General features: G+C 47.3%; 1 protein-coding gene and 1 non-coding gene across 7 annotated transcripts; one reads left to right on the top strand and one right to left on the bottom strand.

The window, feature by feature from the left end:
* On the bottom strand, nt 1-27,758 carry DHX33 (DEAH-box helicase 33). 6 transcript variants are annotated; one of them, XM_005582646.5, is made up of 12 exons: nt 27,360-27,758; nt 21,720-21,880; nt 20,503-20,730; nt 19,530-19,700; nt 14,251-14,436; nt 13,422-13,533; nt 12,074-12,233; nt 11,842-11,930; nt 8,478-8,605; nt 7,858-8,061; nt 6,463-6,549; nt 1-1,796 (listed from the first exon to the last, which is right to left on the bottom strand). In XM_005582646.5, exons 1-12 carry the CDS (start codon nt 27,646-27,648, stop codon nt 1,488-1,490), a joined length of 2,124 nt encoding a protein of 707 aa, XP_005582703.4. In that variant the 5' UTR covers nt 27,649-27,758; the 3' UTR covers nt 1-1,487. The 6 variants fall into 6 exon arrangements, with proteins under 6 accessions (XP_005582703.4, XP_005582704.2, XP_073874473.1 ...); XM_074018372.1 differs by lacking the exon at nt 1-1,796 and adding an exon at nt 2,327-3,792; XM_074018373.1 differs by lacking the exon at nt 1-1,796 and adding an exon at nt 2,327-3,792 and having other exon boundaries at nt 6,409-6,549.
* On the top strand, nt 321-382 carry LOC123569603 (U7 small nuclear RNA). Its single transcript, XR_006693419.1, has one exon. It is a non-coding gene; the product is annotated as a U7 small nuclear RNA (small nuclear RNA).
* Nucleotides 27,759-27,992: the final 234 nt, after the last annotated feature.

Below are 27,992 nucleotides of genomic sequence, written 5' to 3' on the forward strand. Positions count from 1 at the left end.
TGACAAAACACCCACAGATGTATTTGGACCAAATAAGCACAACAGAAGAGCCAAAGCTCGACGACTTCTAGGACAGAACATTGTCTGGGGAAAGATTACTGGCTTCTGATAATTAAATAGCTAAGAGGAACAGTGAGTGCCTTTTCTCTGCTCGGAATGTCAGAACAGGAAGAGACTGTGGAGACCTCCAATTCCCTCTGACAATGAGGCTTAGAGGGAGGTGCCTAGCAGTTAGAAAGCAGCAAAGCCAGACTGTCCCCAAGTCCCTACAAAGAAGGAAAAAATATCATAGCACATTAATAAGACGCAAGAGTAAGTGCTACAGCTCCAGCTCTTTTCGAATTTGTCCAGCAGGCCTTCCGGTCTTCACTGAACCGCCTCCCGCCCACACACCACGAAAGATACAAGAATGCAAGCCCAGATGTGGTGTGGTCTCTGGCATAAGCCAACGTTCTCTGGGTTCTATGTACCCCTCTCCCCTCCCCACCCCCACCACCTCTGACCAGGGGCTCTGCCCCAAAAGAAACAGCTGAAATGGTATGAGTCACTCTTCACGCCCACATGTTCGCTGGTGCCCAGTTAGAGAGAAAAATGGCAACTGTGTATGTGGGAGTCACCTACACACACAAAACACTGAAAGGCCAGTTTCCCATGTCTATGTGTGACAGGATTCAGAAGGTATAAATCAGCCTTCACCCAGGAAGCTTACATGTCTCCTGAAAGCACTGACAGCGTCACGCACCAACAGGGTCACGTACCGAGGACCAGGAGGCTCCTTTACTGGTCTCTGCTTGGAGACAGACAGAGCGGTCCACCTCTAGATGTAAGTGTTCAGTAGGGATCGCCATCCCAGGAGGTACGAGATAACAGCACCTCCCTCTGGAAACTTCTACAGAAGTCAGTTGTGTTTTCTATTTTAAAACTGCATACAGATAGACGTTAAACAAGAACCAAGGGCAACATCCAAGCTCCGCAACCTCCTGTGGCCCTTCCAGAAAATCGCCCTCAGTCACAAGAACTTGGGATGTTGCTGTACCTAATTCACATCACGTGGAAACAGCAACATTCAGCCTAATGGCTCCCAACTCCCTGTTTGTGTGGCGTGCTCCAGGCATAGTTCTGGGTACCTTCCATTCATTTTCTCTAAACTTTATGAACCCAATTTTATAAGGATTATTATTATTGCTCCCATTTGGCAGATGAGAAAACTGAGGCTCAGGTGTTAATTAAGTCAAAGTCACCCAGTAAGAACCAGAAGCATAATTTTGAAGCTTCCAGTTACAAATGATATGTCCATGTCTACATGGGTCAGTCCTAGGAGGTGAAGCAAAGATGCTTTCAAGCCCCTGGAAGTCAGGCATGCTCAGCTGACTCCAAGGCTTCTCTAAGCGCCACCCTGGAAGGCTGCTGTGAGGACGACTGGAGTCCAAGCTCCCAGGGACCAGCGATTCTGGTGGCATCCTGGCATCCTGGCATCCTGGGGCGGCTCAGTTTCTGGCGGTTCTCAGCTTCCTCCTAAAGTATTCAGGGGCAGCCTCGTACAGCCACTCTGCATCCACGACGCAGAGGTCCCGCATGTAGCACTTGTTGGTGTAGAGCAGCTCGGTGTACACGACGCAGGCCGGCTTGCAGTGGAAGAGGACGGACGACGGGTGGATGGCCACCGGCTGGTGGGTGTCCGTGGTGGCATAGGTGCCGTCTGGCTGAAGCTCGGCGGTGCTCATGAAGAGGCTGTGAGCCAGGCAGCGGCGGACGCTCTCCATGTCTCCTCGGGATGACACGATTGGCATTGACATCTGTTTCGGGAGAAAGCGAGGAATGGAGCCAACCCCAAACACTGGTCAGTACCACGCAGTGTGTTGGGGAAACTGGATCCACCGGGGCAAACGCAGCCCGCACTGTGAGCCTAACAGAGTGGATTCTGACATTCAGAGGTGGTCACCAAGCATCAGCAAGGTCAGGGGAAGAAGGCCCAGCTGGAGGAGGGCGGACCAGAAACAGGGAAACTACTGCCTGCGAAGGCAGGGCTGGGAGGGAGGCGCTCACGTTAGCCACCAGACCACAGGCAGGCTGCGTGACCCACCCCTCACCTAAATTCCATCAGGACACCCAGAAAGGAAAGGCCCTTCCCTCTCGCTTTGACCATCTCACCATCTCCTCACGCCGATTCGCCTCACATGCTGCTGCCAGGCTCATCTACCACTCTCCGTCCACTCAGACACCTTCAACACCGTCTCTATCGCTCCTTGCCAGACAACGCAAAGTTCCCGAGGTGGAGCCACGAAGGAGCCGCCCTGAGCCGCTCCCCCGCCTTTCCTCTCACCGCACTTTTTCTTTTTCTTTCTTTTCTTTTTCTGAGGCTGAGTCTCGCTCTGTCGCCCAGGCTGCAATGCAGTGGCGCGATCTCAGCTCCCTGCAACCTCCACCTCCCAGGTTCAAGCGATTCTCCTGCCTTACTTAGCCTCCCAAGTAGCTGGGACTACAGGCGCCCGCCACCGCGCCTGGCTAATTCTTGTATTTTTAGTAGAAACGGGGTTTCACCATGTTGGTCAGGCTGGTCTCGAACCCCTGACCTCAAGTGATCTGCCCGCCTCGGCCTCCCGAAGTGCTGGGATTCCAGACGTGAGCCACCGCGCCCAGCCTCACCACTGTTCTTTAGACACTCCATGGTTCCCCATAGTTGGCTGCCTTCTCTTTCCTCGCCCCGTTTCATGATTCCTATCTCTGTGCCTTCACATTTGCGGCTCTTAGTAGAAATGCTGCCTTTGTCTCATCAGAGGAAATGTCAGTCACCAGTCAATGTCCTTGTTCTACTGCTCTGGATGAGTGGGTCATGTAACCTACGCCCCTGGGCACAGATGAACCAACCAGTGGTACACACTCGCTGGACCTAAGCTGGCCAGCTTCTCTCTTCCAGGCATCTGTTAGGTTTGAAACTGGAAAACTTGTCAATCTCTGCTGGGCTCTTGAGAGGAGGGGCCATGCAGAGCAATCACTTCCATGTGGAGGTAAAGGGGGGAACAGGGAAGGACGCACGCAGAGGGTACTTGAAGCAAGAGAAGCAGCAAGTCCAGAGAAAGCAGCGGCCCTGGCTCCTGCAGGCTTTTTCTAGTTCCTGTGACTCTATTTCCTGCCTATAGGTTCTCAGAAACACCTTTCGATCCTTGGAAAAATCTTTCTTTTGTCCTTTATGATGGCTCAAGGGTTTCTGCTGTTGTTGACAATCAGCCGATCATGCCTGAAGAAGATACTTTTTTTTGAAGAGACAGGGTCTCGCTCTGTTGCCCAGGCTGGAGTGCAGTGGCGCAATCCCGGCTCACTGCAACCTCTGCCTCCTGGATTCAAGCGATTCTTGTGCCTCAGCCTCCTGAGGAGCTGGGATTACAGGCATGCACCACCACGCTCCGCTTATTTTTGTATTTTTAGCAGAGATGGGGTTTCGCCATGTTGGTCAGGCTGATTTTGAACTCCTGGCCTCAAGCAATCCACCTTCCTGGGCCTCCCAAAGTGCTGGGACTACAGGCATAAGCCAGCTACCACAGCTGGCCTGGAAGATACTCTTTTATCTCCTTATCTGTCAAGATCTAGCTCAGTTGTCACCACCTCCAGGAAGCCCCAGAGGCTAAGTGCTGGTCTCTCCTTCCAGACTATCAGCTTTACCACTCACTGGCTGAGTGATTTGGGGCAAATTATTTAACCTGATTAGGCTTAGTTTCATCCTTTGTAAAATGGGAGTAACAACAGAATCAGTCTTATAGGTTGAAAAGAGGATTTTATCCTTTGGGTTAAGGTCTGAGTTAAAAAAGAAAAAAAAAGAAAAAAAAAAAGAAACGAGTTTAAATAAAGCAATCACATAAAAAGTATTCAGAACAGGGCTGAACAAACACCTCATAAATGATAGTGGTTACTTTAATCTGATGGCCTCCTGGCGTGAGTGTACGTACGTCAGGTCACTGTCTAGATTATTACTTAGTTACTGAGCAGGCATGTCTGTAAAGTCTCAGGACCTTGGCCAGTGCCTGGCATATAATGAGAGGTATCCCTGGCCACTACAGAGTCCTAAATCCAGAACTAATAGAGAAGTGCCATTTCTACTGTCAATAATTGAGAAAACTTACGAAGCCAAGAGACAGACTGGCAGGAAACTGTTCAAATACAAAAGCAGTTTGAAAAAATGTTGGGCTGGGTGCGGGGGCTCACACCTGTAATCCCAGCACTTTGGGAGGCCGAGGCGGGCGGATCACAAGGTCAGGAGATTGAGACCACGGTGAAACCCCATCTCTACTAAAAATACAAAAAAAATTAGCCAGGCGTGGTGGCGGGCATCTGTAGTCCCAGCTACTCAGGAGGGTGAGGCAGGAGAATGGCATGATCCCGGGAGGCGGAGCTTGCAGTGAGCGGAGATCGCACCACTGCATCCAGCCTGGGCGACAGAGTGAGACTCCGTCTCAAAAAAAAAAAAAAAATGTGTGAAAGACCGAATACAACAGGCTACCAAGAGAAGAAACAGCTCTAGTGCTAACTACAGGCCGTTGGCATCAGACACAGGCCTGGGTACGGGCTGTGACTGTCTCCCAGGAGTGTCCGCACTGAGGGGGCACAAGGCATTCACCACAGAGTGCCTGTGACGACAGCAAAAACACGGACACTGTCTCAGTGATCAACAGCAAAAGAACACTCACGAGACCCTCTACCTGTGACATAAAATGTGGAGTGTCATGCAAGCATTAAATATACCACGGCAGGCCTTTCAAACACCATGTACTCTAAGAGGGAATAAAAAGCTAATATAAAACTTCGTGGGTCAGGCGCGGTGGCTCACGCCCGGAATCCCAGCACTTTGGGAGGCCGAGGCGGGTGGATCGCCTGAGGTCAGGAGCTCAAGACCGGCCTGGCCAACACAGTGAAACCCCGTCTCTACTAAAAATACAAAAAATTAGGCTGGGAGTGGTGGCTCACGCCTGTAATCCCAGCACTTTGGGAGGTCAAGACCATCCTGGCTAACACGGTGAAACCTTAACTCTACTAAAAATACAAAAAATTGGCCAGGCGTGGTGGCTCACGCCTATAATCCCAGCACTTTACCTCGTCTCTACTAAAAATACAAAACATTTGCTGGGCGTGGTGGGTCACACCTATACTCCCAGCTCCTTGGGAGGCTGAGGCAGGAGAATTGCTTGAACCCAGGAGGCGGAGGTTGTGGTGAGCCAAGATCGTGCCACTGCACTCCAGCCTGGGCAACAAGAACGAAACTCCGTCTCAAAAAAAAAAAAAAAAAAAAAAGAAAAGAAAAGAAAAAACACTTTGTGGTGGACACTTTGGCAATATCTAACGAAATCCAAATTCCCCATCTAGAAATTCATTCTGTGCACACCACGGCACATATGCAGGAGACAGAACCTAAATGACCGTTACTAGAGGCTTAAATAAACTGCAGTGAATACAATGAAATGCTATGAAATCACTGAAATGAATGAGCTAGACACATGCAGCACCAAAAGCCCAGAAGGATTCAAGAAATACACATGTGAGGCCAGGCGCGGTGGCTCACACCTGGAATCCCAGCACTTTGGAAGGTCGAGACGAGCGGATCACCTGAGGTCAGGAGTTCGAGACCAGCCTGGCGAACATGGTGAAACCCTGTCTCTATTAAAAATACAAAAATTAGCCTGGCGTGGTAGTAGGAGCCTGTAATCCCAGCTACTCGGGAGGCTGAGGCAGGAGAATCGCTTGAACTTGGGAGGCAGAAGTTCCCGTGAACAGAGGTTGCAGTGAGCCGAGATGGCACTACTGCACTCCAGCCTGGGTGACAGAGCAAGACTCTGTCTCAAATAGTAAAAAAGGAAAAGGAAAAGGAAAAGGAAAAGGAGTGAAGCCATGTGGAAGAAAGGAAGTTGTGGAACAGTACCTCATATACACGTATCCGTGTATGTGTGTGCTCGTACAGACATGCACAAAATGCACAAAAACATACATACACAGAAACAAATTCTAGAAGGATCTACCCCAAACTGTTAACAGTAGTTATCTCTGGAGGGGCAGGATTATGGGAGACTTTTTAAACTTTCTACATTATAAATCACTATTTTCTATTTTCTGCATTGTGTAAATATTTAACAACTATATACGACTTGGGTAATCTAAAAGGAAATAATGGAGATATTCCCACTTAAAATCTTATGAAGAATTCTAACACTGGAAAATGCTTATAAAGATTATAAAACCAAATATAAATTATACATAGAATTTGCTATGTGAAAAAATACAATAAAAAATAGGCTGTAGGAAATAGGCTAAACTACTGAGATGCAGAATTGTGGGTAACTTCCTTTTTTCTTATTTGTGAAATTTTCTACAATGAGAAATCCTTTTATAATCACTAGCAATAAGCAATTTCAAAATGTCTACCTTGAACGAAGTAACAGCTTTGTCACCCAAAGAACACTAGGACCGGGACAATACCTTCAAGCAGATGTCCCTCAGCTGTGCTCTGACTTCGGCGACCAGCATCATATTCTTGCTATTGACAAAATTCTCTTTGCACCAATCCTGAATAGGAGACAGAATGATATCACAATCCACTCATTCACTATTTATTTGTTCACAGAGACGGGGCCTTGCTCTGTTCCCTGGGCTGGAGTGCAGTGATACATCATAGCTCACCACAAACCAATCCTCCCACCTCGGCCTCCCAGATAGCTTCAACTACCTGCACGTGCCACCATGCCCAGCTAACAAACCTCTCATTTCTACAGAAAAAATATAACAACATTTTTAGAACACAGTTGAATTCAGAGGAAAAACTTTAGGTGCCAAAAAGGAACGTAGGAAAATATCTTTATATGAAGAAACATGAACTATAAGGAAAACTATTAATAATTTAAACTAAAGAAAAACTTAAAGTTTCCCAACTTGGGATAGTTGTCTTATCATACCCAATAAAATATCAGAATCTCCAGAATAGATTTTAAAAGTTCTACAAGTCATTAAGAAAAAGACCAATGACCCGGTAGAAAAATGGACAAAGGAGATGAACAGACACAGAAAACAAAACAGAAATGCCCCATTTATGTAAGGCTTCTTCTTTCTTTTTTCTCTTTTTGGAGATAGAGTCTCGCTCTGTCACCTAGGCTGAGAGTGTAGTGGCACGATCTCAGCTCACCGCAACCTCTGCCTCCCAGGTTCAAATGATTCTCCTGCCTCAACCTCCCCAGTAGCTGGGATTACAGGTGTGCACAACCACGCCCAGCTAATTCTTGTATTTTTAGTAGAGACAGGCTTTTGCCACATTGGCCAGGCTGCTCTGGAAGTCCTGGGCTCAAGTGATCCACCTGCCCCGGCCTCCCGAAGTGCTGGGATTACAAGCTGGAGACATGGTGCCTGGCCCTGGGCAAGTTTTTCAACTGCACGAAGCTTCATTTCCATGACTATGTTTCATGAATATAAAAGATAATAATAACAGTGCTCATTTCTTAGAAGTACTGTACTGAATGAGATCATATATTAACAAGTGCTTAGCATGGGGCATGGCACGGAGTAAGTACTCATTAATTGGTATGCACTACCATCATTAGACATATTACTTTATTAAGTTCCAACTACGTTTTGATGGGTTGGGAGTCGCTTAAGTCTTGCTGAGTTAAACACGTTCAGAGCAGAGACCGGAGTGACATTTCTTTGGTGACCTCCCAGTACTGAGGCATTTCCGAAATGATGTCTGGCTTTCTTTTTGTGATTCTTTAGATCATTCAGCCACAAAGGGAAAGTGTACTTTTTGTGCGGCTTCAGTAGAAAAAGGGAAGCACGCAGCAGAGACGAGCGGCTGTCTCTGGAGAACAGGAGCAAGACGAGGCTCACCTTATTTCCACCCAGGTTTTTGAAGGTCCGATAGATATTGAGCAGGGTCATGTGATCCCCCTCGCTGGATACGAACTTCTTGCGGACCCCTTGCACTTCCTCTCGCCGGGAAGGAGGGTTGTGGAGGACGCTGTCCACAGACAGCAGGGAGACAATGGTCAGGATCTCCTCTGTACAGTGGAATTTGGGGGACATGAGGATGGTCTGCAAACCGAAATTTAAAATTGTGTAAACCCAGCCTTCTCCTAGCTTTAGAATGCACTATTTCTGTACATTGCTTTTGCAGCTTCCTTTCTAAGGAGTTAAAGGACAGGTATTTCTAAAACCATGGCTATGTACATGACTGTTATTTCACTCTTTCATATTAAATAAAACAGGTGACTGCCTTCCCTACAGAGTTCCGAATTTCTTGTGGGTAGGGCTCTTGACTTCATATCTTTGAATCCCACACTGAACATCAACCAGGGCTATTTAAAAACTAGGGGTTGGTAATTATTTAAGAGAAAAAGTGAGATTAATCGAGAAGCACTGGGTTAATGGTTCTACTTTGGGATGGCTAACTGTAATGTACAGAAAGGGGACTATTTACTTTGTAAATAGTAAAAGAGGGTATCATTTACTTTGGCAAATTTGGGTTCTAAAGGAAATGCCGCCATCTTTCTTCCAATTGGAGTCAGGGAAAGCTGGTCATCCTTATGTTCGAGAGCACCTAACAGGTCCAGCTGGGCAATGGCCGCCTGAATGTGATCTAAAGAAACAGAGACATAAAAAGGAGCCAAAAGTCCAAAAAGAATGAAGTTGCAGCCAGTTCAGTATTTCTGGGAGCTTTTGATAACTCTACATCAAACAACAGCAAAACATCAAAACATCATAACCACCACTGCCCCCTTGACACACCTGTCAAAGAATGACATCACTGTCTTCAGTCCAATTCCCTCTTTTTGTTGAGATGGAGTCTCGCTCTGTCGCCCAGGCTGGAGGGCAATGGTGCAATCTTGGCTCACTGCAAGCTCCGCCTCCTGGGTTCACGCCATTCTCCTGCCTCAGCCTCCCGAGTAGCTGGGACTACAGGTGCCCACCACCACACCTGGCTAACTTTTTGTATTTTTAGTAGAGATGGCGTTTTACCATGTTAGCCAGGATGGTCTTGATCTCCTGACCTTGTGATCCACCCACCTCGGCCTCCCAAAGTGTTGGAATTACAGGCATGAGCCACTGTGCCAGGCCTCCCTTTTCTTTTTTGAGACAGAGTCTTGCTCTGTCGCCCATGCTGAAGTGCAAATGTGTGATCTCGGCTCATTGCAGCCTCCACCTCCTGGGTTCCAGTGATTCTCCTGTTTCAGCCTTCCCTGTAGCTGGGACCACAGGCATATGCCACCACGGCTGGCTAATTTTTGTATTTTTAGTAGAGACGGGGTTTCACCATGTTGGCCAGGCTGGTCTCAAACTCTTGACCTCAGGTGATCCGCCTGCCTTGGCCTCCCAAAGTGCTAGGATTGTAAGTGTGAGCCACTGCGCCTGGCCTCAATTCCCTTTTTAAATGACCTGTTATTTAGCAATATGTATGTAGATTTTGAATACACACATCAAAAGTGTAACCTTTGACCCAGCAATGCTACACTTACAAATTTCACCTGCAGATATACGTCGCACAGAGACCATATCGCCAGAAGCAAACACATAACAGTGGAAATAGCAGTTGTCTCAGGGGCCAGCTGGGGAGGCTGGGGGACAAGGAGGGGTGAGACGGACATTATCACTATTTACTCTTTTATATTTTTTAAACTTTGAACCGTGTAAATACATTACCTATTAAAGAATAAAAAAGCATTTCTAAGGATGCAATAAATATATACATCCCAATAAGGAGTGATCTGTAAAATGTATTAAATGAAAGAAAGCAGTGTGTTTCTCATTGCTTTTTTTTTTTTTTTTGAGGTGGAGTCTTGCTCTGTCGCCCAGGCTGGAGTGCAGTGGCACGTTCTCTGCTCACTGCAAGCTCCGCCTCCCAGGTTCACGCCATTCTCCAGCCTCAGCCTCCCGAGTAGCTGGGACTACAGGTACCCGCCACCTCGCCCAGCTAATTTTGTGTATTTTTAGTAGAGATGGGGTTTCACCATGTTAGCCAGGATGGTCTCGATCTCCTGACCTTGTGATCCGCCCGCCTCGGCCTCCCAAAGTGCTGAGATTATAGGCGTGAGCCACCGTGCCCGGCCTTCTCATTGCTTTTTTTAAAGCAATATTTACCAATTGAAGGATGGATAAATGCAATTTGGTTTATTCACAGAATAGAATAGCACTTAATGTGAAAAAGCATCAACACAAATAAACTATACAGAACAAGCTGAATGAAAACAGCTTACTCAATAACATAAACTTACAAACAAAGAACAAACAGGTGGTTTAGGGATACAGACGCATATAGTAAAACAATAAAGAAAAGCAAGGCAATTACAAACAAAATGTGGGAGTGGTTACCCCAAAGGAGTGGAAGGAGGCGAGGGCAAGCGGGTGGCGGGGGTGCCCTGGGGGCTTCAACTGGGTACACAGGTGTTGGATTTTAATCATTCCTTATACCTTATGTATCATCATTTGTTCGTAAGGATTTAGCAATGAAGGGAAAAAATCAAGCACAGAACAATGTTCAATGTTTGTTGCTGTTTATGGTTTAAAACATACTACAGGCTGGGCGCGGTAGCTCACGCCTGTAATCCCAGCACTTTGGGAGACTGAGGCGGGTGGATCACAAGGTCAGGAGTTCGAGACCAGCCCAGCCAACATAGTGAAACTCCATCTATACTAAAAAATACAAAAGTTAGCTGGGTGTGGTGGTACACACCTGTAGTCCCAGCAACTTGGGAGGCTGAGGTAGAAGAATCACTTGAACCTGGCAGGCAGAGGTTGCAGTGAGCTGGGATCGCACCACTGCACTCCAGCCTGGGCAACAGAGTGAGATCCTGTCTCAAAACAAAAACAAAAACAAAAACATACTACAGCGGGGGCTTGGTGGCTCACACCTGTACTCCCAGCTACTTGGGAAGCTGATGTGGGAGAATCACCTGAGCCCGGGAGGTTGAGGCTGCACTGAGCTGAGAATGTGCCGCTGCACTCCATCCTGGACAACCTGAGCGAGACCCTGTCTCAAAAATAAATAAATAAATACATAAATAAAATTAAACATACTACATATACTCACATATGCATACATTTGCTCTAGAAGTCTACTAGAAAATACTTCCAGTGGTTGTTCTAGGGGAAGAAAACTATGGACCTGAGGATTAGGGCAGGACCCTTGTACACCCAATCAATTGCTGACTTTGTGTTTTCTTTCTTTCTTTTTTAAACCAATTGCATTACTTAAGAAAAGGAACGGGAGGAAGAAAAGGAAAATGGTGCATTGATGAGAGGCCAGGTGCCAAAGCTACTATCATAAAGATTTCCAATTATGTTCTTCCACTGTAGAGAAATTACCAATGAACAGGAGACTGATCAAATTCCAGTTAAAGGCACAGAAATGTGATCTTTGCAGTCCCTGTGCTGAAAAAAGCATAATTTCATTACAGTTCTGTAGTAACCCAAGGACTCACATGACCTTCACTGGTTCCAGAGGTCAAGGAAACTTATTGATGGTGCTGACAGTACAGAATCTATCATTTCATAGCTAGGAGCACTGGCACATGCCTGTGGTCCCAGCTACTTGGAAGGCTGAAGCGGGAGGATCGCTGGAGCCCAGGAGTTGGAGGCTGTGATGGAGCCTGTGGGTAGCCACTGCCCTTCCACCTGGGCCACACAGTGAGACCCTGTCTCTTTAAAAGTCAATCAATTTATCTGTCATTTCATGATTTTGAGATGCTTCTCTAATAACTAATGTTGTTATCCACACAATTAAATAAAGGAGATGACCAAAATACTTTATTTTTTTGGAAGTGTCCATTTGTTGTTGTCTCCTCACCCACCTTCTGCAAAACTGTGGATTTCACTTACCCGGAGATGGCTTGGACATGAAGTCAAAGGTGAGCACATTTGGGACTTTCATTGCCAGAAGCTGCAGCATCACACTGGCCAGGTTACACCTGCGAAGGGCGTGAGGCCAGGGTCATCACCTGATCCCTCTGCCAGTGAGTCAGAACCACTCACGGAGGAGCGTGAGTAAAAACCGCAGCTCCGGGCAAGCAGGAGAGACGTGGGGACGAACGGCAGCAGTGCAGGTGCCTACCTCTGGATCTCTGGCACGGTCATCTTATCAAACTTCTCAAACTCCTCCTCCGTGTAGAGCCGGTAACAGACGCCACTGTCCTCTCTGCCAGCCCTCCCTGTGCGCTGCCAAGCCTGCGTCTTCGATACCCGCTGCACTGCTAACACCTCAAGACCACTGTCTGGACGGAGAGTGAGCCCCATTAGTGCTTCATCACATGAACAAACTCTTTCTACAGTGTTGATAAAAGGAAGCACACCAGCGGTTCTTTCAGCAACACAGGGGTCCAGAAAACCTCAAGGCTAGCACAATGGACAGCGCAAAACCAGGATGCTCCGCAGCGGTTTGGCCCTAGTGAAACGAGGCTTTGCAATAAGCCCAGCGTGAAATCTGTCACGAAAACGTCAGAGAAAACTCACGCATGCAGCAAGGGGCCAGAAGAGTTTCCGAGGTCTTGCCTTAGGTGGTAGGACGGCCAACCCCTCCCGTTTGCTTGGGACAGAGGGTTTCCTGGGATGTGGGATTCTGGGCGCTAAAACTGGGACAGTTTCAGCAAACGAGGATGGTGGTCATACTATCAATCAACAACTCCGGAATTCAATGCCTCAAATCACTTGGGAGCTTTATCCTCCCTTCCAGTTCTGTTGTAAGACAGAAATAATGTGATGTTTGTTTTCTAGCAGTAAATGAGGTTCATTTCCTTGATAAAGGTGTATTCTTAGCCAGGCACTGGAGACCCAAGCTCTTTCACCTAACATCATCTCAAAAAGATACACCTGTGGAAGTCACGACCCTCAAATGTTTGCTGGAGCATTTCAGCTCAATAATTGGGAGCAATAATTTCAGTGGCCTCCACTCCTCTGTGGAATAAAGCGAAGTATCAAACAGACATGAGTCAAGATGACCTGAAGTTAGCTTCCCACTGCACCTTCTTAGGAGAAGCCAGTGCTCCTTCTATGCCTCAGCCCAGCCAGGGGATCTGGTTCCTTCCTAGGAAACCTGGGAGCTCATACCAGCCATATATATATATTTATATATAGTTTCTGATGACAGCCTTTGATTGACACCCAGCTGTTCCTGGCCTTACAGCTGACTTCTGATGGGGTACTGGACCCTCTGTTCAGGTCCCAGACCCTGTGTGCCCAAGTTTGCTCGACCTGGGCTCTTCCTTCCTGCCTCTACTTCCTGTCTCACATACCCGCCTCAGGACTCCTTTGTGGACCTGGAGTGTAGATGATCTCACTCATGGCGCCTGCCACCCGAATTTGCTAGTTACAAACATGAAACACTCAGGGGAAAACTGCGGACTACAGTTTCAGTGGCTGCTCACTAGACACACGAGAGACATTCATGAACTACAAATTCTCACCAGGGTTATACTTCTTTGCTTTAACCATGCCCGTGTCAACTACATATTTTATTCCTGTAATGGTTATGGAGGTTTCAGCGATGTTGGTTGAAATGATCACTTTGCGATAGCCCTAAAAGGAGGAAGAAAACCAAAAAGCCGCATTGACACACGGATGATTCAGAAGCCTTCAAACATATTCTCACCATTGATTTCCACAAGTCACTCAGGACCACGAAAAGATGACTCCATTATTAATGGCAGTCATTAATATGAATGGTTGGTCATTCAACTAGGCAGGGGAAGGGACGCTGCAGTCTTAAAGGTCAATTTGAGGCAATGAGATGTAGCGGAACAAGCACAGGAATCAGAAGCAAGTAGATGTGGGTTGGAATCGTGGCCCCGCCAGTGACTTATTATGCGCTCCTTGAGCAAGTGTGACTTCCCCTCTTGGGGCCTCGCAATCCCCATGGGATCATCACCGGCCTTGCCGGTTCCCATGAGGATGAGAGACAGTGGATATCAAAGCTAGCACAGTGCCTGGCACGGCAAAGGCACACAATAAATGCCACAATGGACACATGCAATTTATGCGGGTCCTTAGAAGTCACCTTGCAGCTTTGGATTATACTCTCCCTCATCCCAACAACTGCCTCCCTGCTCCCATCACAGGAGCGCCATATATGTCACCGTGCATCGTGCTCCTGCGCCTCCTCAATGCGCTCATCTGGTACCTGGGTAGCCCATCCCATACACCTTATCTGGAACCTGGTAATAGGTACACAGACCTCACTGGTGGATCCGTCTGGGTGCCCACAATAGGGCTGGAGAGAAGAGGTGGTGCACTCACCTTTGGGGCCCCTTGGAAGACTCGCAGCTGCTGCGCATAGGGCAGGGAGGCGTACAGCGGAAGGACCAGCAACGCAGGGCAGCCGTCTGGGAGGTGCTTTGCAATGTCTCGGCAGGTCTTGCTCATGGCTTCGATCTCCTCCTGCCCGGTGAGGAACACCAGGATGTCCTGTGAAGGAGGGGCTTCCTGTAAAAAAGGTAGAGGGGGTTTACTAGGCATTGATAGAATTGCAGCTTGCACAGAAAAAGACAATGGTGATTGATGATGTTTCCCAGAGTTATTTTTCTTAACTATGGAAATGTAAATGAGCCTAAAAGTTGATGTCTAGCTTGGAGAGAACCCCGACCAGCAGTGCATAAAATGGTAATAGGCTGGGTGTGATGGCTCACGCCTGTGAACCTAGCACTTTGGGAGGCCGAGGCGGGAGGATAGTTTGCAGCCAGGAGTTTGTGACCAGTCTGGGCAACACAGCAAGATCCCATCTCTACAAAACACTTTTTAAAAAATTAGTCAGGGGTGGTGGCACATGCCTATAGTTCCAGTTGCTTGTCACTGCACTCCTGCCTGGGCGACAGAACGAGACCCTGACTCAAAAACATAAAAAACAAAACTGGAATATATAGGAGTTAGCCAGCTATGTTTATAGGCCAAGTGATGAAATTCTGAAGGAAAATCATCAGATTGTTTTTTCTAACAAGAACAATACCATGAAAAGCATAATCAAGCAAGCAAATAAAATCTGCATGAGGCTTCCTTCCTTTTGTAAGCATCTTGAAAGACGAGGTTGACAAAACAGAAGGCAACTTGGGGAAATCCTAATCCGTGGAAATGAACAGATGCAGCCCCGCTGGAAAAGGAGCCTTTAATAATGATGCCGTCGAAAGCGCTTTCACACACCCCCAAACATACACTGTATACTTGGACAACTGCTTGAGCTGTTGAGGTTAATGGGGTTCCTCACTTTCAAAGGGAACAACACCCAAGTGTGAATGACATACCTAATGCCCTGATTTTTCTTTGATTTCTGATCAGACATATTAATTTGTTTGATGTAAAGTGCTTGACACTTTGGGAGGACAAGGCGGGCAGATCACCTGAGGTCAGGAGTTCGAGACCAGCTTGACCAACATGGTGAAACCCTGTCTCTACTAAAAATACAAAAATTAGCTGGGGGTGGTGGTGGGTGCCTGTAATCCCAGCTCCTCAGGAGGCTGAGGCAAGAGAATGCTTGAACCTGGGAGGTGGAGATTGCAGTGAGCCCAGATTGCGCCACTGCACTCCAGCTTGGCCAACAGAGCAAGACTTTCTCTCAAAATAAATAAAATAAAATAAAATTAAATTAAATTAAATTAAATTAAATAGGGCCAGGCGCAGTGGCTCACGTCTGTAATCCCAGCACTTCAGGAGGTCGAGGCGGGTGGATTACAAGGTCAGGAGATCAAGACCATGCTGGCTAACACAGTGAAACCCATCTCTACTAAAAATACAAAAAATTAGGCAGGCATGGTGGCACACGCCTGTAATCCCAGCTACTCGGGAGGCTGAGGCAGGAGAATCACTTGAACGTGGGAGGCGGAGGTTGCAGTGAGCCGATATCACACCACTGCACTCCAGCCTGGGTGACACAGTGAGACTCCATCTCAAAAATAAAATAAAATAAAATAAAGTGCTTGATGGGCTGGGCGAGGTGGCTCATGCCTGTAACCTCAGCACTTTGGGAGGCTGAGGCGGGCAAATGGGTTGAGGTCAACAGTTTGAGACCAGCCTGTCCAACACAGTGAAATCCCATCTCTACTAAAAATACAAAAGTTAGCCGGGTGTGGTTCCAGATACTTGGGGGGCTGAGGCACAAGAATGGCTTCAACCTGGGAGGCAGAGGTTGCAGTGAGCCGAGTTCACGTCACTGCACTCCAGTCTGGGCGACAGAGTGAGACTCCATCTCAAAAAAAAAAAAAAAAAAAAAAGCCTAATGGCAAAATAAATAGAAAAAAATGTTAATAATTATATGTATGTTTAGGTATATATGTAAAAATACATATTTTTAAAATGTGTACCTTTTTTTCAGCCCAGTATTAACAGAACAATTGTTCAGAGGTACACACAGACAGGACAAAATCTAAATCAGTCAAAACCTCATCAGTGGGAGATTTCATCAAAGCCAGGGGTAACCTAATGCACCAGCAGCTGCCATTTATGAAAAATTCTCATCTTGTTTGCTTTCCGCAGTTAAACAAGGCAGACTTCTTCCCCAAATACTATGAAAACGACAGTAAAGGCCACTGTCTCAGAAAAAAAAAGACAATGAGAGATGAGGAGGCTCAAATCACTTTGGAAGAGAGAGGGGAAAGGGGCTGGATGACTTGGCTGGAGGGAGGGAACTACACATCGTGTTGTGGGAGAGTGAAAACCCAGGGATTGGCTCAAAGTCTGAGTATAGCGTGGTTAAACCCTCCAGTTCCCTCTCCTACCCAGGGCGGCCAGGAGACTGGGAAGCGCTGGGCTTCACCACGGGAAAATGGTGACAAAGGGAAGAGTCATGATAACAACTGCACAAAGGCCCAGGAGAGCCACCTGCCCTAACTGGAACAGCCGCGTAAGGGACTCTGAAAAGACAGACTGCACTTGAACACAGAACCATTCACGATTGGCATATGAGAGATGTTGGAACATTTGGAAAAAAATGAGCCAGAGCTACCTACAAAAGTTACACAACTGTGTTGTTCAAGAAACAAGGTATAGGGATGACGGTGTGCTACTAGCAATGTGTGGTCATGATATTGTTAGTATTAATACTGGACTCAGAAAACATCATAATAGGCCAGACACAAGGATGCAAGCATGTAGTTACTCCCCAATGCTGAGGCAGGAGGATTGCTTGAGCCCAGGAGTTCACGACCAGCCTGGGCAACACAGCAAGATCCTGCCTCAAAAACAAAAACCTAAACAAAAACATCATGATAGAACTGTCAAGAGGCTGGAGATAAAGGGGGCTGGGGAGGGGCAATTCTAAACTCTTGTCACCATGGTAAGAAATTAGCATATGATGCCTGATACCCATAACTCAAGAAACAGTGGCAAAAGCAAGGTAGTTTAGAAATACGAAAGCAATATGTAGAGACTGAAAGGAGGTGCCCTAAACAGCAGAAATCTGGGATGTTGAAGTAAAAACAACTGTTATTCTTTTATTATGAGCCTTTTACTATAGACTACTTGACTTTTTAAAACTTTAAACCCCCACATGCATCACTTCTTTTAAAATAAAAATTGACTGGGCACGGTTTCTCACATCTGCAATCCCAGTGCTTTGGGAGGCTGAGTCGGGAAAATCACTTGAGGCCAGGAGTTTGAGACCAGCCTGGGAAACATAGCAAGACCCTGTGTCCACAAAACATAAAAAAAATTAGCCAGGTGTAGTGGTGTGTGCCTATAGTTCCAGCTACTCAGGAGGCAAAGGCAGGAGGATTGCTTGAGCCCAGGAGATCGAGGCTGCAGTGAGCTATGATTATGCCACTGTTCTCCAGCCTGGGTGACAGAATGAGACCCTGTCTCTAAATAAGTAAATTAAATAAAACTTAATTTTAAAAGCTTGCCTCTGGATTTTCTCAGAAAGCCAATAGGAAGGTAAAAATATTAAATCTTATACAAATTAAACAAAAGTGATTTAATGATTCAAATTTTTGAAGTAAATGTTTAATAAAATGAGAAAATATTTTTTAATATTCTCCTAATATAGTTAAAAAAAAAAACAAAACTCTTAAGTTGCAACCCATTATTGGGCCAATGTCAATTTCTTCTTTTTTTGAGATAGGATCTTGCTCTGTCTCCCAGGCTGGAGTACAGTGATCATAGTTCACTACAGCCTTAATCTTCCAGGCTTAAGTGATCCTCCTACCTCAGCATCCCAAGTAGCTGGGACTACAGGCATGCACCCCCACACCTGGCTGATTTTTTTTATTTTTAGTAGAGATGAGGTCTTGCTATGTTGCCCAGGCTGGTCTCAAACTCCTGAGCTCAAGCAATCCTACCCACCTCTGCTTCCCAACGTGCTAGGATTCCAGGTGTTAGCCACTGTGCCTCGCCAACTTTTTCTTTAAATGAGGTACAAAATATCAGAGTACCCAACATGTAGTAAAAGACGTAGTTTCTTTTTTAAAAAATAATTTTTATAATTTTTTATAGAGACAGGGTTTTGCTATGTTGTCAGACTGGTCTTGAACTCCTGGACTCAAGTGATCCTCCTGCTTTGGCCTCCCAAAGCATTGAGATTACAGGTGTGAGTCACCATGCCTGGCCAGAAGCGGTGTTTCATAGACTTATTTCAGTTATATGTATAGCATACTGGGTTGCAAAATAAAAAGTGCTTCTTTTGTTTTTTTTGAGACGGAGTCTCGCTCTGTCGCCCAGGCTGGAGTGCAGTGGCATGATCTCGGCTCACTGCAAGCTCCGCCTCCCGGGTTCACACCATTCTCCTGCCTCAGCCTCCGGAGTAGCTGGGACTAAAGGCGTCCGCCACCACGCCTGGCTAATTTTTTGTATTTTTAGTAGAGATGGGGTTTCACCGTGTTAGCCAGGATGGTCTCGATCTCCTGACCTCGTGATCCGCTCACCTCAGCCTCCCAAAGTGCTGGGATTACAGGTGTGAGCCACTGCGCCCAGCCAAAAGTACTTCTTAATAGGGGTTATAATCAAGAAATGTTGGTAAGCTACTGCTCTAACATGGCAATTTTCTGGCTCAGTGTAAGAAAGCTGCTGGTCAGAGTTGAATTATTTTTCTTTTCAGAGAAAAGGAGAGACACCATAAATAAAGGATAAAAATCCAGACACAGCAAATCAACTCCTTATTCATCTTTTTTTTTTTTTTTCCAGACAGAGTCTCCCTCTGTCACCCAGGCTGGAGTGCAGTGTTGCGATCTCGGTTCACTGCAACCTCCGCCTCCTGGGTTCAGGCGATTCTCCTGCCTCAGCCTCCTGAGTAGCTGAGACTACAGGCACCTGCCATCAGGCCCGGATAATTTCTGTATTTTTGTAGAGATGGGGTTTCACCATGTTGGCCAGGCTGGTCTTGAACTCCTGACCTCAGGTGATCCGCCCGCCTTGGCCTCCCAAAGTGCTGGGATTACAGGCGTGAGCCACTGCGCCTGGCTTCCTTATTCATGTTGATGACACAACTCACAAAGCTGTTTTTTTATTCAGTAGCTTTGCTTTTTAAGGCTCAATATTCTCACTACCAACTGCAAGATAAAAGACAACTTTTTGGGAATTTGCCCCCCACACCATACCTGGTGGATCTGGAAGACTGAGACAAGCGCGGCGTGCAGGTAATCATTCTGAGGCTGTTTGGTGTAAAACACTTGGATCGGATGCTGCCGACCCTCTAGGTAGAGGACGGGGGCGCCATTGAAATACTGAGAGAACAGGTCCACATCCATCGTAGCTGACATCACAATCACCTGCATGAAAGAACGAAGAGGACCAGAAGCAAACATTGGGACAGCCTTTCCATGTCCCTCTCAAGCCCCAAAAGCAGATGATTGAGGCCTGTGCCACCTCCATTATAGCTAACGTTCTTCCAAGGCTCTGAGCAGAACAGGCAGAGGAGAACACCCTGCTAAAGAACACAGGCCAGGCCAGTTTCCTTTCCTTTTTTTTTTTTTTTTTGAGATGGAGTTTCGCCGGGCACAGTGGCTCACGCCTGTAATCCCAGCACTTTGGGAGGCCGAGACGGGTGGATCACGAGGTCAGGAGATCGAGATCATCCTGGCTAACCTGGTGAAACCCCGTCTCTACTAAAAATACAAAAAATTAGCTGGGCGTGGTGGCGGGTGCCTGTGAAAGGCGTGAACGCGGGAGGTGCAGCTTGCAGTGAGCCGAGATCGCACCACTGCACTCCAGCCTGGGCAACAGAGCGAGACTCCGTCTCAAAAAAAAAAAAAAAATCAAGACGGAGTTTCACTGTTGTCGCCCAGGCTGGAGTGCAGTGGTGCGATCTCAGCTCATTACAACTTCCGCCTCCCAGGTTCAAGTGACTCCTGCCTCAGCCTCCCAAGTAGCTGGAACTACAGGCACACACCACCATGCCCAGCTCATTTCTCGTATTTTTAGTAGAGACAGGGTTTCACCATGTTGGCCCAGGTTAGTCTCGAACTCCTGACCTCAGGTGATCCACCCGCCTCGGCCTTCCAAAGTGCTGGGATTACAGGAGTGAGCCTCCACGCCCGGCCAGGCCTGTTTCCTTCTGTGTGTTATGCATACTTTCAGAGGAAGTTTCCCTAGTTCCTTTCTCCTCTTCTGTGCGGTTTTAACCACTCCAAAGAGCACATCTGTGTGGATAGTCCGTTCATGAGCTTCATCCAAAATGACGCAGCTGTACTTCCGAAGCAGAGAGTCTGAAATTGCTTCGCGCAGAAGCATGCCGTCTGTCAGAAACTTGATCCTGGTGTCTTCTGAGGTGACGTCATCAAAGCGCACTGTATAGCCGACCTGTGCAGAGAAACAACTTATTTGGTCATCAAACATTTCTCGAGCGCCTGCTGCGTCCAGCACTAAGTTGGGCGCTTGCACCACCACATTGAACAAGACCAACACCAACCCTTCCTACTCCCTTGGGAGGCATGCAATCTAGCTGGGAGAGACCATGGTCAAGTTTGCTTCAACTGCAATTAATGTAACTATTACAAGGAATATTTAAAATTAACCTTCTAGCTCAAGCTATTTGATAATTTCATGTGGGCTAGGCGCGGTGGCTCACACCTGTAATCCCAGCACTTTGGGAGGCCGAGGCAAGTGGATCATGAGGTCAGGAGTTTGAGACCAGCCTGACCAATATGGTGAAACCCCGTCTCTACTAAAAAATACAAAAATTAGCCGGGCGTGGTGGCGGGTGCCTGTAATCCCAGTTACTCCGGAGGCTGAGGCAGGATAATCGCTTGAACCCAGGAGGCGGAGGTTGCAGTGAGCCGCGATTGTGCCACTGTACTCCAGTCTGGGTGACAGCGCGAGACAGTCTCAAAATAAAATAAATAAATAAATAAAAAAGTTTCATGTGAAGTTATGTACAGATATGAAAAGATGTCTAAAATATTTTTAAGTGAAATGAGTACACACACACAAATCTGTCTTATATACAGTTCTGAGACTCATTCTCAATACACACATATACACTGGCATAATGCTTACAATATTTCTAGAAAGACATATAGATAAGAGAGTTAACAGAGGTTACTGAAGGCTTAAGATGTTCAAAGAAAACAACTAATTTATCCAACTTGACAACAGATTTTGAAAGCAAAGCACATGGGACCAATAGAGCCCCTGATCTCTCAGGAGCTTGTAAAGAACTCTCGGAAGAATAGGCAAGAAAAGCAGCTCATTATGTAAAAGGAGTCTTGTTTAGAAAAATAACAGGCAGCGGGCATGGTGGGAGAACTGTTTAGTCAAGAAGTATTAAGAGTAAAGAAGGAACCAGGTACCAGCTTCCCGAGTTCAGTTCTCTTCTCGTCTGAGACTCTAGTAGCAAGAGAGATGGCAGCTACTCGACGAGGCTGGGTCACAGCAATGATGCCCTGGCGGCTGATCCCTCCTTCATACAGGTACTGAGGGATCTGAGTTGTCTTCCCAGAGCCAGTTTCCCCTAGGAGAGAGGGGGAAAAAAAAAAAGGCTCATTGAAATGCAAATTAGGGCTGAGCACCAGGCCTGGCACCTATAATCTCAGTACTTTGGGAGGCCGAGGTAGGAGGCTCTCTTGAGCCCAGGAGATCAAGATCAGCCTGGGCAACACAGCAAGACCCTGTCTCAACAACAACAATTAGCCAGGTGTGGTTGCATGTGCCTGTAGTCCCAGCAACTAGGGAGGCTGAGACAGAAGGATCATGAGGCCCAGGAGTTCTAGGTTACAGTAAGCCATGATTGTGCCACTGCATGCCAGCCTGGGAGATAGTGTGAGACAATGTCTGAAAAAAAAAAAAGGCCGGGCGCGGTGGCTCAAGCCTGTAATCCCAGCACTTTGGGAGGCCGAGACGGGCGGATCACGAGGTCAGGAGATCGAGATCATCCTGTCTAACCCGGTGAAACTCCGTCTCTACTAAAAAATACAAAAAACTAGCCAGGCGAGGTGGCAGGCGCCTGTAGTCCCAGCTACTCGGGAGGCTGAGGCAGGAGAATGGCGTGAACCCGGGAGGCGGAGCTTGCAGTGAGCTGAGATCCGGCCACTGCACTCCAGCCTGGGCGACAGAGCGAGACTCCGTCTCAAAAAAAAAAAAAAAAAAGAAGAAAAGAAAAATAAATGCAAATTGGCTGGGCACAGTGGCTCATTCCTGTGATCCTAGCATGTCGGGAGGCCAAGGGAGGAGGATCACTTGAGCCCAGGAGTTGTCTCTACAAAAAATACAAAATTAGTTGGACGTGGTGGTGCACGCCTGTGGTCCCAGCTACTCTGAAGGCTGAGGTGGGCATATTGCGGAGCCAGGGAGGTCCAGGCTGCAGTGAGCCATGATCACACCACTGCACTCCAGCATGGGCAACAGAATGAGACCCTGTCTTAGAAAAACAACAACAACAAATAGCAAACTGACTTAAATTTCACCAAACAAACAGCTCAAAGTCAGAAGTAAAAGATAAAATACTCTGAGTTGGTAAAGCCTCAGGAGAACGGGCATTCAGGTACGTATACTGCTGGCGAAGTTAGTTGGCTAATTGGTATTGTTTCTCAGGAGGCCAAATTATGTTTTTTAAATATTTAAAATGTTTATATCCTTTGCCCCACAATTCTGCTTGCAGAAATTGATTCTAAGAAAATAAGTAAACTTGTGTATAAAGATACAGCTTCGAAGAGATTTTATTCAATTTTGCTCCTGACAGAAAAAAACTGGAAACGATATAAATGTTCAAAAGGTAATTTACATAGTTAAAATATAAAATAAAATAATTTACATAGTTAAAATATAAAACAACTGTTACATAGATTTCTGCATACTGATGGACATGAAGAGACATCCATTCATGCACTGCTGCCTTCAACTCCTGGCCACTCCCCAGCCTGCTGCCTCCCTTCAACCCCTCTGCCTCTGCCCACACTATGGGCAGAACACCTGCCCTCACACTGCCTGCCTGGCAAACTCTAAGATGAGTCAGGCCTCAGACACGCTCTCCTGGTTGCACAGGTGGCCCTCCTCTGGGCTCCAGAGAGCCTTGTTCATCTGTCTTTCAGCCCTGACCATGCTGCGTTGTACAGAAGAGTTTAAATGTGTCCATCCTCCCACAACACCAGAAGCTCCCGGAGGGCAGTGCTCTGCAAGTCCCTCACAGGTACTTGAGTATTTTGCATACAATAAGCACGCAGTAAATGTTATTTCCTGCCTTGTGTGAGTTCCTTTAATAGTGCCTGATTAGAGCAAAAAACTCAGCAAATCTGCGCATCCTTCCCCTCCCTCCAGTTACCACCAGGCCTCTCTGACCTCACAGAGTCCTCCAGTCCCATTATTTGTGGGGTTTTTTTCCTGTCAGTCTGTCAGCCCCCTCTGACTGCTCATCCTTCCTGACCCAGACAAGAATCAGACTAAGAATTTGATTATTCTGCAATCTTCCTGCTGAATCCACTAGGCAAAACCCCAAACTTGAATTAATGTCTCTGTCCATCTTTCCTGCTCCTGTACCAGGGCAACTGAGTGTTGCTAAAGTAAAATACAAAATGCTTGGCACCAGAAGTGTTGTGAACTTTGGATGCTTTCAAGTTTTGTAATATTCGCATTATACTTACTGGCTGAGCATTTTATTTGTGAAAATCTGAAGTCCTAAATGCTCCCAAATCCAAAACTTTTTGAGCACCCGACATGATGCTCAAAGGAAATGCTCCTTGGAGCCCCCTCTGGATTTTGGATTTTCAGATTTGGGATGTTCAAGCTATAATTAGGTTGTGCAGAAGCAAACCTGAGTTTATAGTGTAGCCGAAATGCACCTAGGCACCAGTACTACCAGGATCTGATTTCTTGTTTTTGCAGCCTGTCTTGTCTCCATCCTCCCCAAGGGCCCACTTGAAGCCCAGTGACTCCCATTCTGAGCAGAGCTCCTGAACCTGTCTCACAGAAGTGGGGTTCTAAAATGTGATCATCTCCCTACCTGCCCCTACAAGCCCTGCTGCAGTGCACCATCCTTACATCCATTCTCTAGCTCTGCAGCCTCTTAGCCTTCCTCCTCTTCCAGACCAGCCCTGCATCTAGCGCTTGTGCCCAAGCTCCCCGCTTCCCCACACCTCCTGATCTTTGCTCCGTTAGCTCGATTCTATCTTCAGCCTCCCTCCCTATTGAGTTCTTCCCCTCAACCTCTGAATACAGACGGTCCCTGCCTTAGAACTGCTCGACTTCAGGATGGAGCAAAAGTCAAAACCATACAGTAGCAACTGTTCTTTTGAGTACCCACACACCTGTTTGTCACTTTCAGTATGGTATTCAATAAATTACATGAAATATTCAAGACTATTATAAAATAGGCTTTGTGTTAGATGATATCACCAAACCATAGGCTAATGTACATGTTCGAGCACACCGAAGGCCGGCTGTGCATATTCAATGCATTTCCAACTTAGGATATTTTCAACTTATGAGGATGGGTGGGTTCGTCCACACATAACCCCGTCCTAAATTGAGCAGCATCTGTAAAGTTCCTCTCAGCTTCCCTCCCTTTTCTCAAAACAGAAGCCTGCTCCCCCTGCTTTCAGCCCTCAGCTCAATGACAAATCAGCTGTTACCCACAGAGCTTTGTTGAAATAGCTCTCCAAGGGATCCACGATCAATAGTATCAGAGACTGTGAAAGTCGTGAAAAATTTTGTAAAAGGAAATTTATGCAAGAAATGTTTCACAATTTAAAAGTGATTAGGCTTCCTGAATGCTTTATAAAATGTCACTACAACTCTTAGCTGTACAATTTGCCTGCTTTGCAGCTAGGTTAAAACCTAGGACGCAAGGAGCTAAATGCTGAAAGAAGCCAGCACTTCTTATCTGCACTTCTGTCTAAGTCCTAGGCTGTACACCTAGTGCATAATTAAAATCCTAAACTTACCAAGGTTTTCAACAAAGCTAAAGGTTGCTAAAAGTTAACAATGTAACATGCATTTAAAACTGTTGAAGAGGCAGTTTATGTGCAAGGTGTGTAAGGAAAGTAAAATACACTTTTGGCAAAAAGATTATAAGGAGGGATAAGAATGTACATTTTAACCCATGTTAAAAGGTTAAAAAATTGTTTTGAGGGGGCTGGGCGCGGTGGCTCACGCCTGTTTCTATATCAACCAATCGGGCCTAGTAAAAATAAAAAGCGCTGCTAAAAAAAACTTAAAGAAAAGGCTAAAAAGCTAAGGGAGTACCAAAACAACCAAATGGACTCTTGGTTTAAAAACAAAATCATAGCATGCGTCATCCCATTCCTGGGCTCTCTCCTAATACTATGCCTGGGACTAATACTCTTTTTTGTTTATTTGTTTGAGACAGAGTCTGGCTCTGTCGCCCAGGCTGGAGTGCAGTGGTGCGATCTGCTCACTGCAAGCTCCGCCTCCCGGGTTCAAGCCATTCTCCTGCCTCAGCCTCCCGAGTAGCTGGGACTACAGGCGCCCGCCACCACGCCCGGCTAGTTTTTGTATTTTCAGTAGAGAAGGGGTTTCATGGTGTTAGCCGGGATGGTCTCGATCTCCTGACCTTGTGATCCACCCGTCTGGGCCTCCCAAAGTGCTGGGATACAGGCGTGAGCCACCGCGCCCGGCCAAGGGACTAATGTTCTTACCCTGCCTAATTAACCTTTCTCAAAGATTTTTAACTGACAGGATCATGGCCATTTCACAAACAAACTCCCCAAAAACATCTACAGATGGCATTGCTCCTACAGTCAACCTGAGGCCAGGAAACTCTCCGTCCCCTGGTTAACAGGAAGTAGCCAGAAAGAACATGCCGTCCCTCCTCCTTTTTATAACTGAAGGGTCTGGATTGACAGAGCAGGAGCATCACCATCTTGGACAAGCCCCTCATTCAAAAGTTCACCTTAAAAAACCGCCTAAATCCAAAGGGCATCAGCGTAATGGCTAAGGTCAGCACGACCACAGACCACAAATAACATCTCCAATCAGAAACATTCCAAACTCATCCCCGACCAGACACATGTCAACCCCAAGATAACCTGGCTCTGGCCGAGAAGATGTTAGCCGGGAGATAACCCCCCTCCGGGCCGGAAAGATGTCTGCTCCAAGACAACTTCCCCTCCTCCCAAAGAGAGTCCAATCCCGCCAAAAACTTCTCCACACCTATAAACATTCCAAGCTTGTGATAAGGGCCCTCACCCTAAAACCAATATATACTCTTAAGTCTGTAAGAGAAAGGGCTCCTGACCGAACTCGGCCAGGAGCGCCTCTCAGGTTTTAACTAAAGAAAACCCGTCTTTAATTGCCAGTTGCGTTTCGTGTTTCTTTCCTTTTTCTTTAACTCTTACAAATAGCTCACATCCAAATCCAGTGGGCATCACATCCAAGTCCAGTGAAACTGGACTGGACTGCTGCATCTGCTCACTCTGCATTCCTTTGACTAGCAGCACTCATGGGTCTCCTTCCCCTTTTTGGCTGCTCATCCTTTCCGTCCTTCAGTATCTCCTCTAATACGTGGGGGATGAAAGCCCCTTGAAATCAGTCCCTGCCCAACAACTCTGCCTGTTTTCATGCACCAGAAACTACACCTTCCCTTTCCACCGGAATGTGTTCAGGTTCCCATCTCTCAAAAGACTTTCTCTCCTGCCTAGAACGCCCTCCCTCCCACACGACCTCCCCAGCCACCTCCTCACAAACTGGGTCAGATCCACTCTCCTAAGCCCCGCAAGCCCCCGGTACGTGTCTCTATCCTTTTACACGGAAGGTGAGTCTTTGCCTACACACGTCGGTCACTCTCACCGGGCTGTCCAGCGCCTCCAGGGCAGGGCTGCCGGACCCTTCTTCAAGGCCCCTCTCCAGGTCTGGCCCAGAAAAGGTATTCAGGTTTGTTGAAACCAAGAACGAAAGGGACTGAGAGGCATGTAAGAAAAACTGCTTTAGCTAAGCCACGGATGAAGTGCAAGGAAGAGCCCGCCGGCGCGGCCACTCACCGATGAGGACCGCGTTGTCCAGGTTTCGGAGCTGGGCCAACAGTTGTCCCCGCGCCTGGAAGATGGGCAGACTCCGGCGCTGCAGCTCCACAGCTTCAGGGTAGGGACTGGCCGAGGGCTGGGCCAGGGGCGGCTGCTGCCTCCGGCCTCCTCCTCCACCTCTGCCGCCGCTGCCCGCAGTCAGCAGCATCACCACTTGCCTCCCAGGAGGGAAGGACCCAGAGCGGCTCGGAGGCCCAGAGCCCGGCCGGAATCTCTTGGCCGGCGGGTAGCCCGCCTCCTCCGGCATGTCGGGAAGGCACCGCAGCAGGAGGCGCAAGCGCCGGCAGCTCCTGCCCCCTCTCAGGTGCAGACAGCAGGCGCGCACCGCCCCTTCCTCGCCACGTGCTGGCGGCTCCCGGCGACCACCGATGACATCACGGCCGCCCCAGCCTTTCGAAAAGGGACTGCAACTCCCAGCATGCATTGGGGGCTTGGGAAGGCTTTCACTTCCTGGGGGTGGGAAAAGCAGGGCCTGAGGTACAACCAAGAAAAGGCCCGGAGCTACAACCGCGAAACACAGGGTGTACGGTTCCGTGGGACTGTAGTCTTGGTTAACGAGGGTTTTCTCATTGTTTTGTTTTAGTAGCGTTA

The sequence above is a fragment of the Macaca fascicularis genome, chromosome 16, assembly GCF_037993035.2.
Source record: "Macaca fascicularis isolate 582-1 chromosome 16, T2T-MFA8v1.1".
Classification (NCBI taxonomy): domain Eukaryota; kingdom Metazoa; phylum Chordata; class Mammalia; order Primates; family Cercopithecidae; genus Macaca; species Macaca fascicularis.

What these genes read in the sequence shown, in the direction of transcription:
- DHX33 (XM_005582646.5), bottom strand. Translation starts at nt 27,648, where the DNA reads ATGCCGGAGGAGGCGGGCTACCCGCCGGCCAAGAGATTCCGGCCGGGC. An exon ending in GGACAACGCGGTCCTCATCG is followed by an intron (nt 21,881 to 27,359) that starts GTGAGTGGCCGC and finishes CCTCTCTCCTAG; the next exon opens with GGGAAACTGGCTCTGGGAAG. An exon ending in ACCGTGCCAGAGATCCAGAG is followed by an intron (nt 11,931 to 12,073) that starts GTAGGCACCTGC and finishes CGCCCTTCGCAG; the next exon opens with GTGTAACCTGGCCAGTGTGA.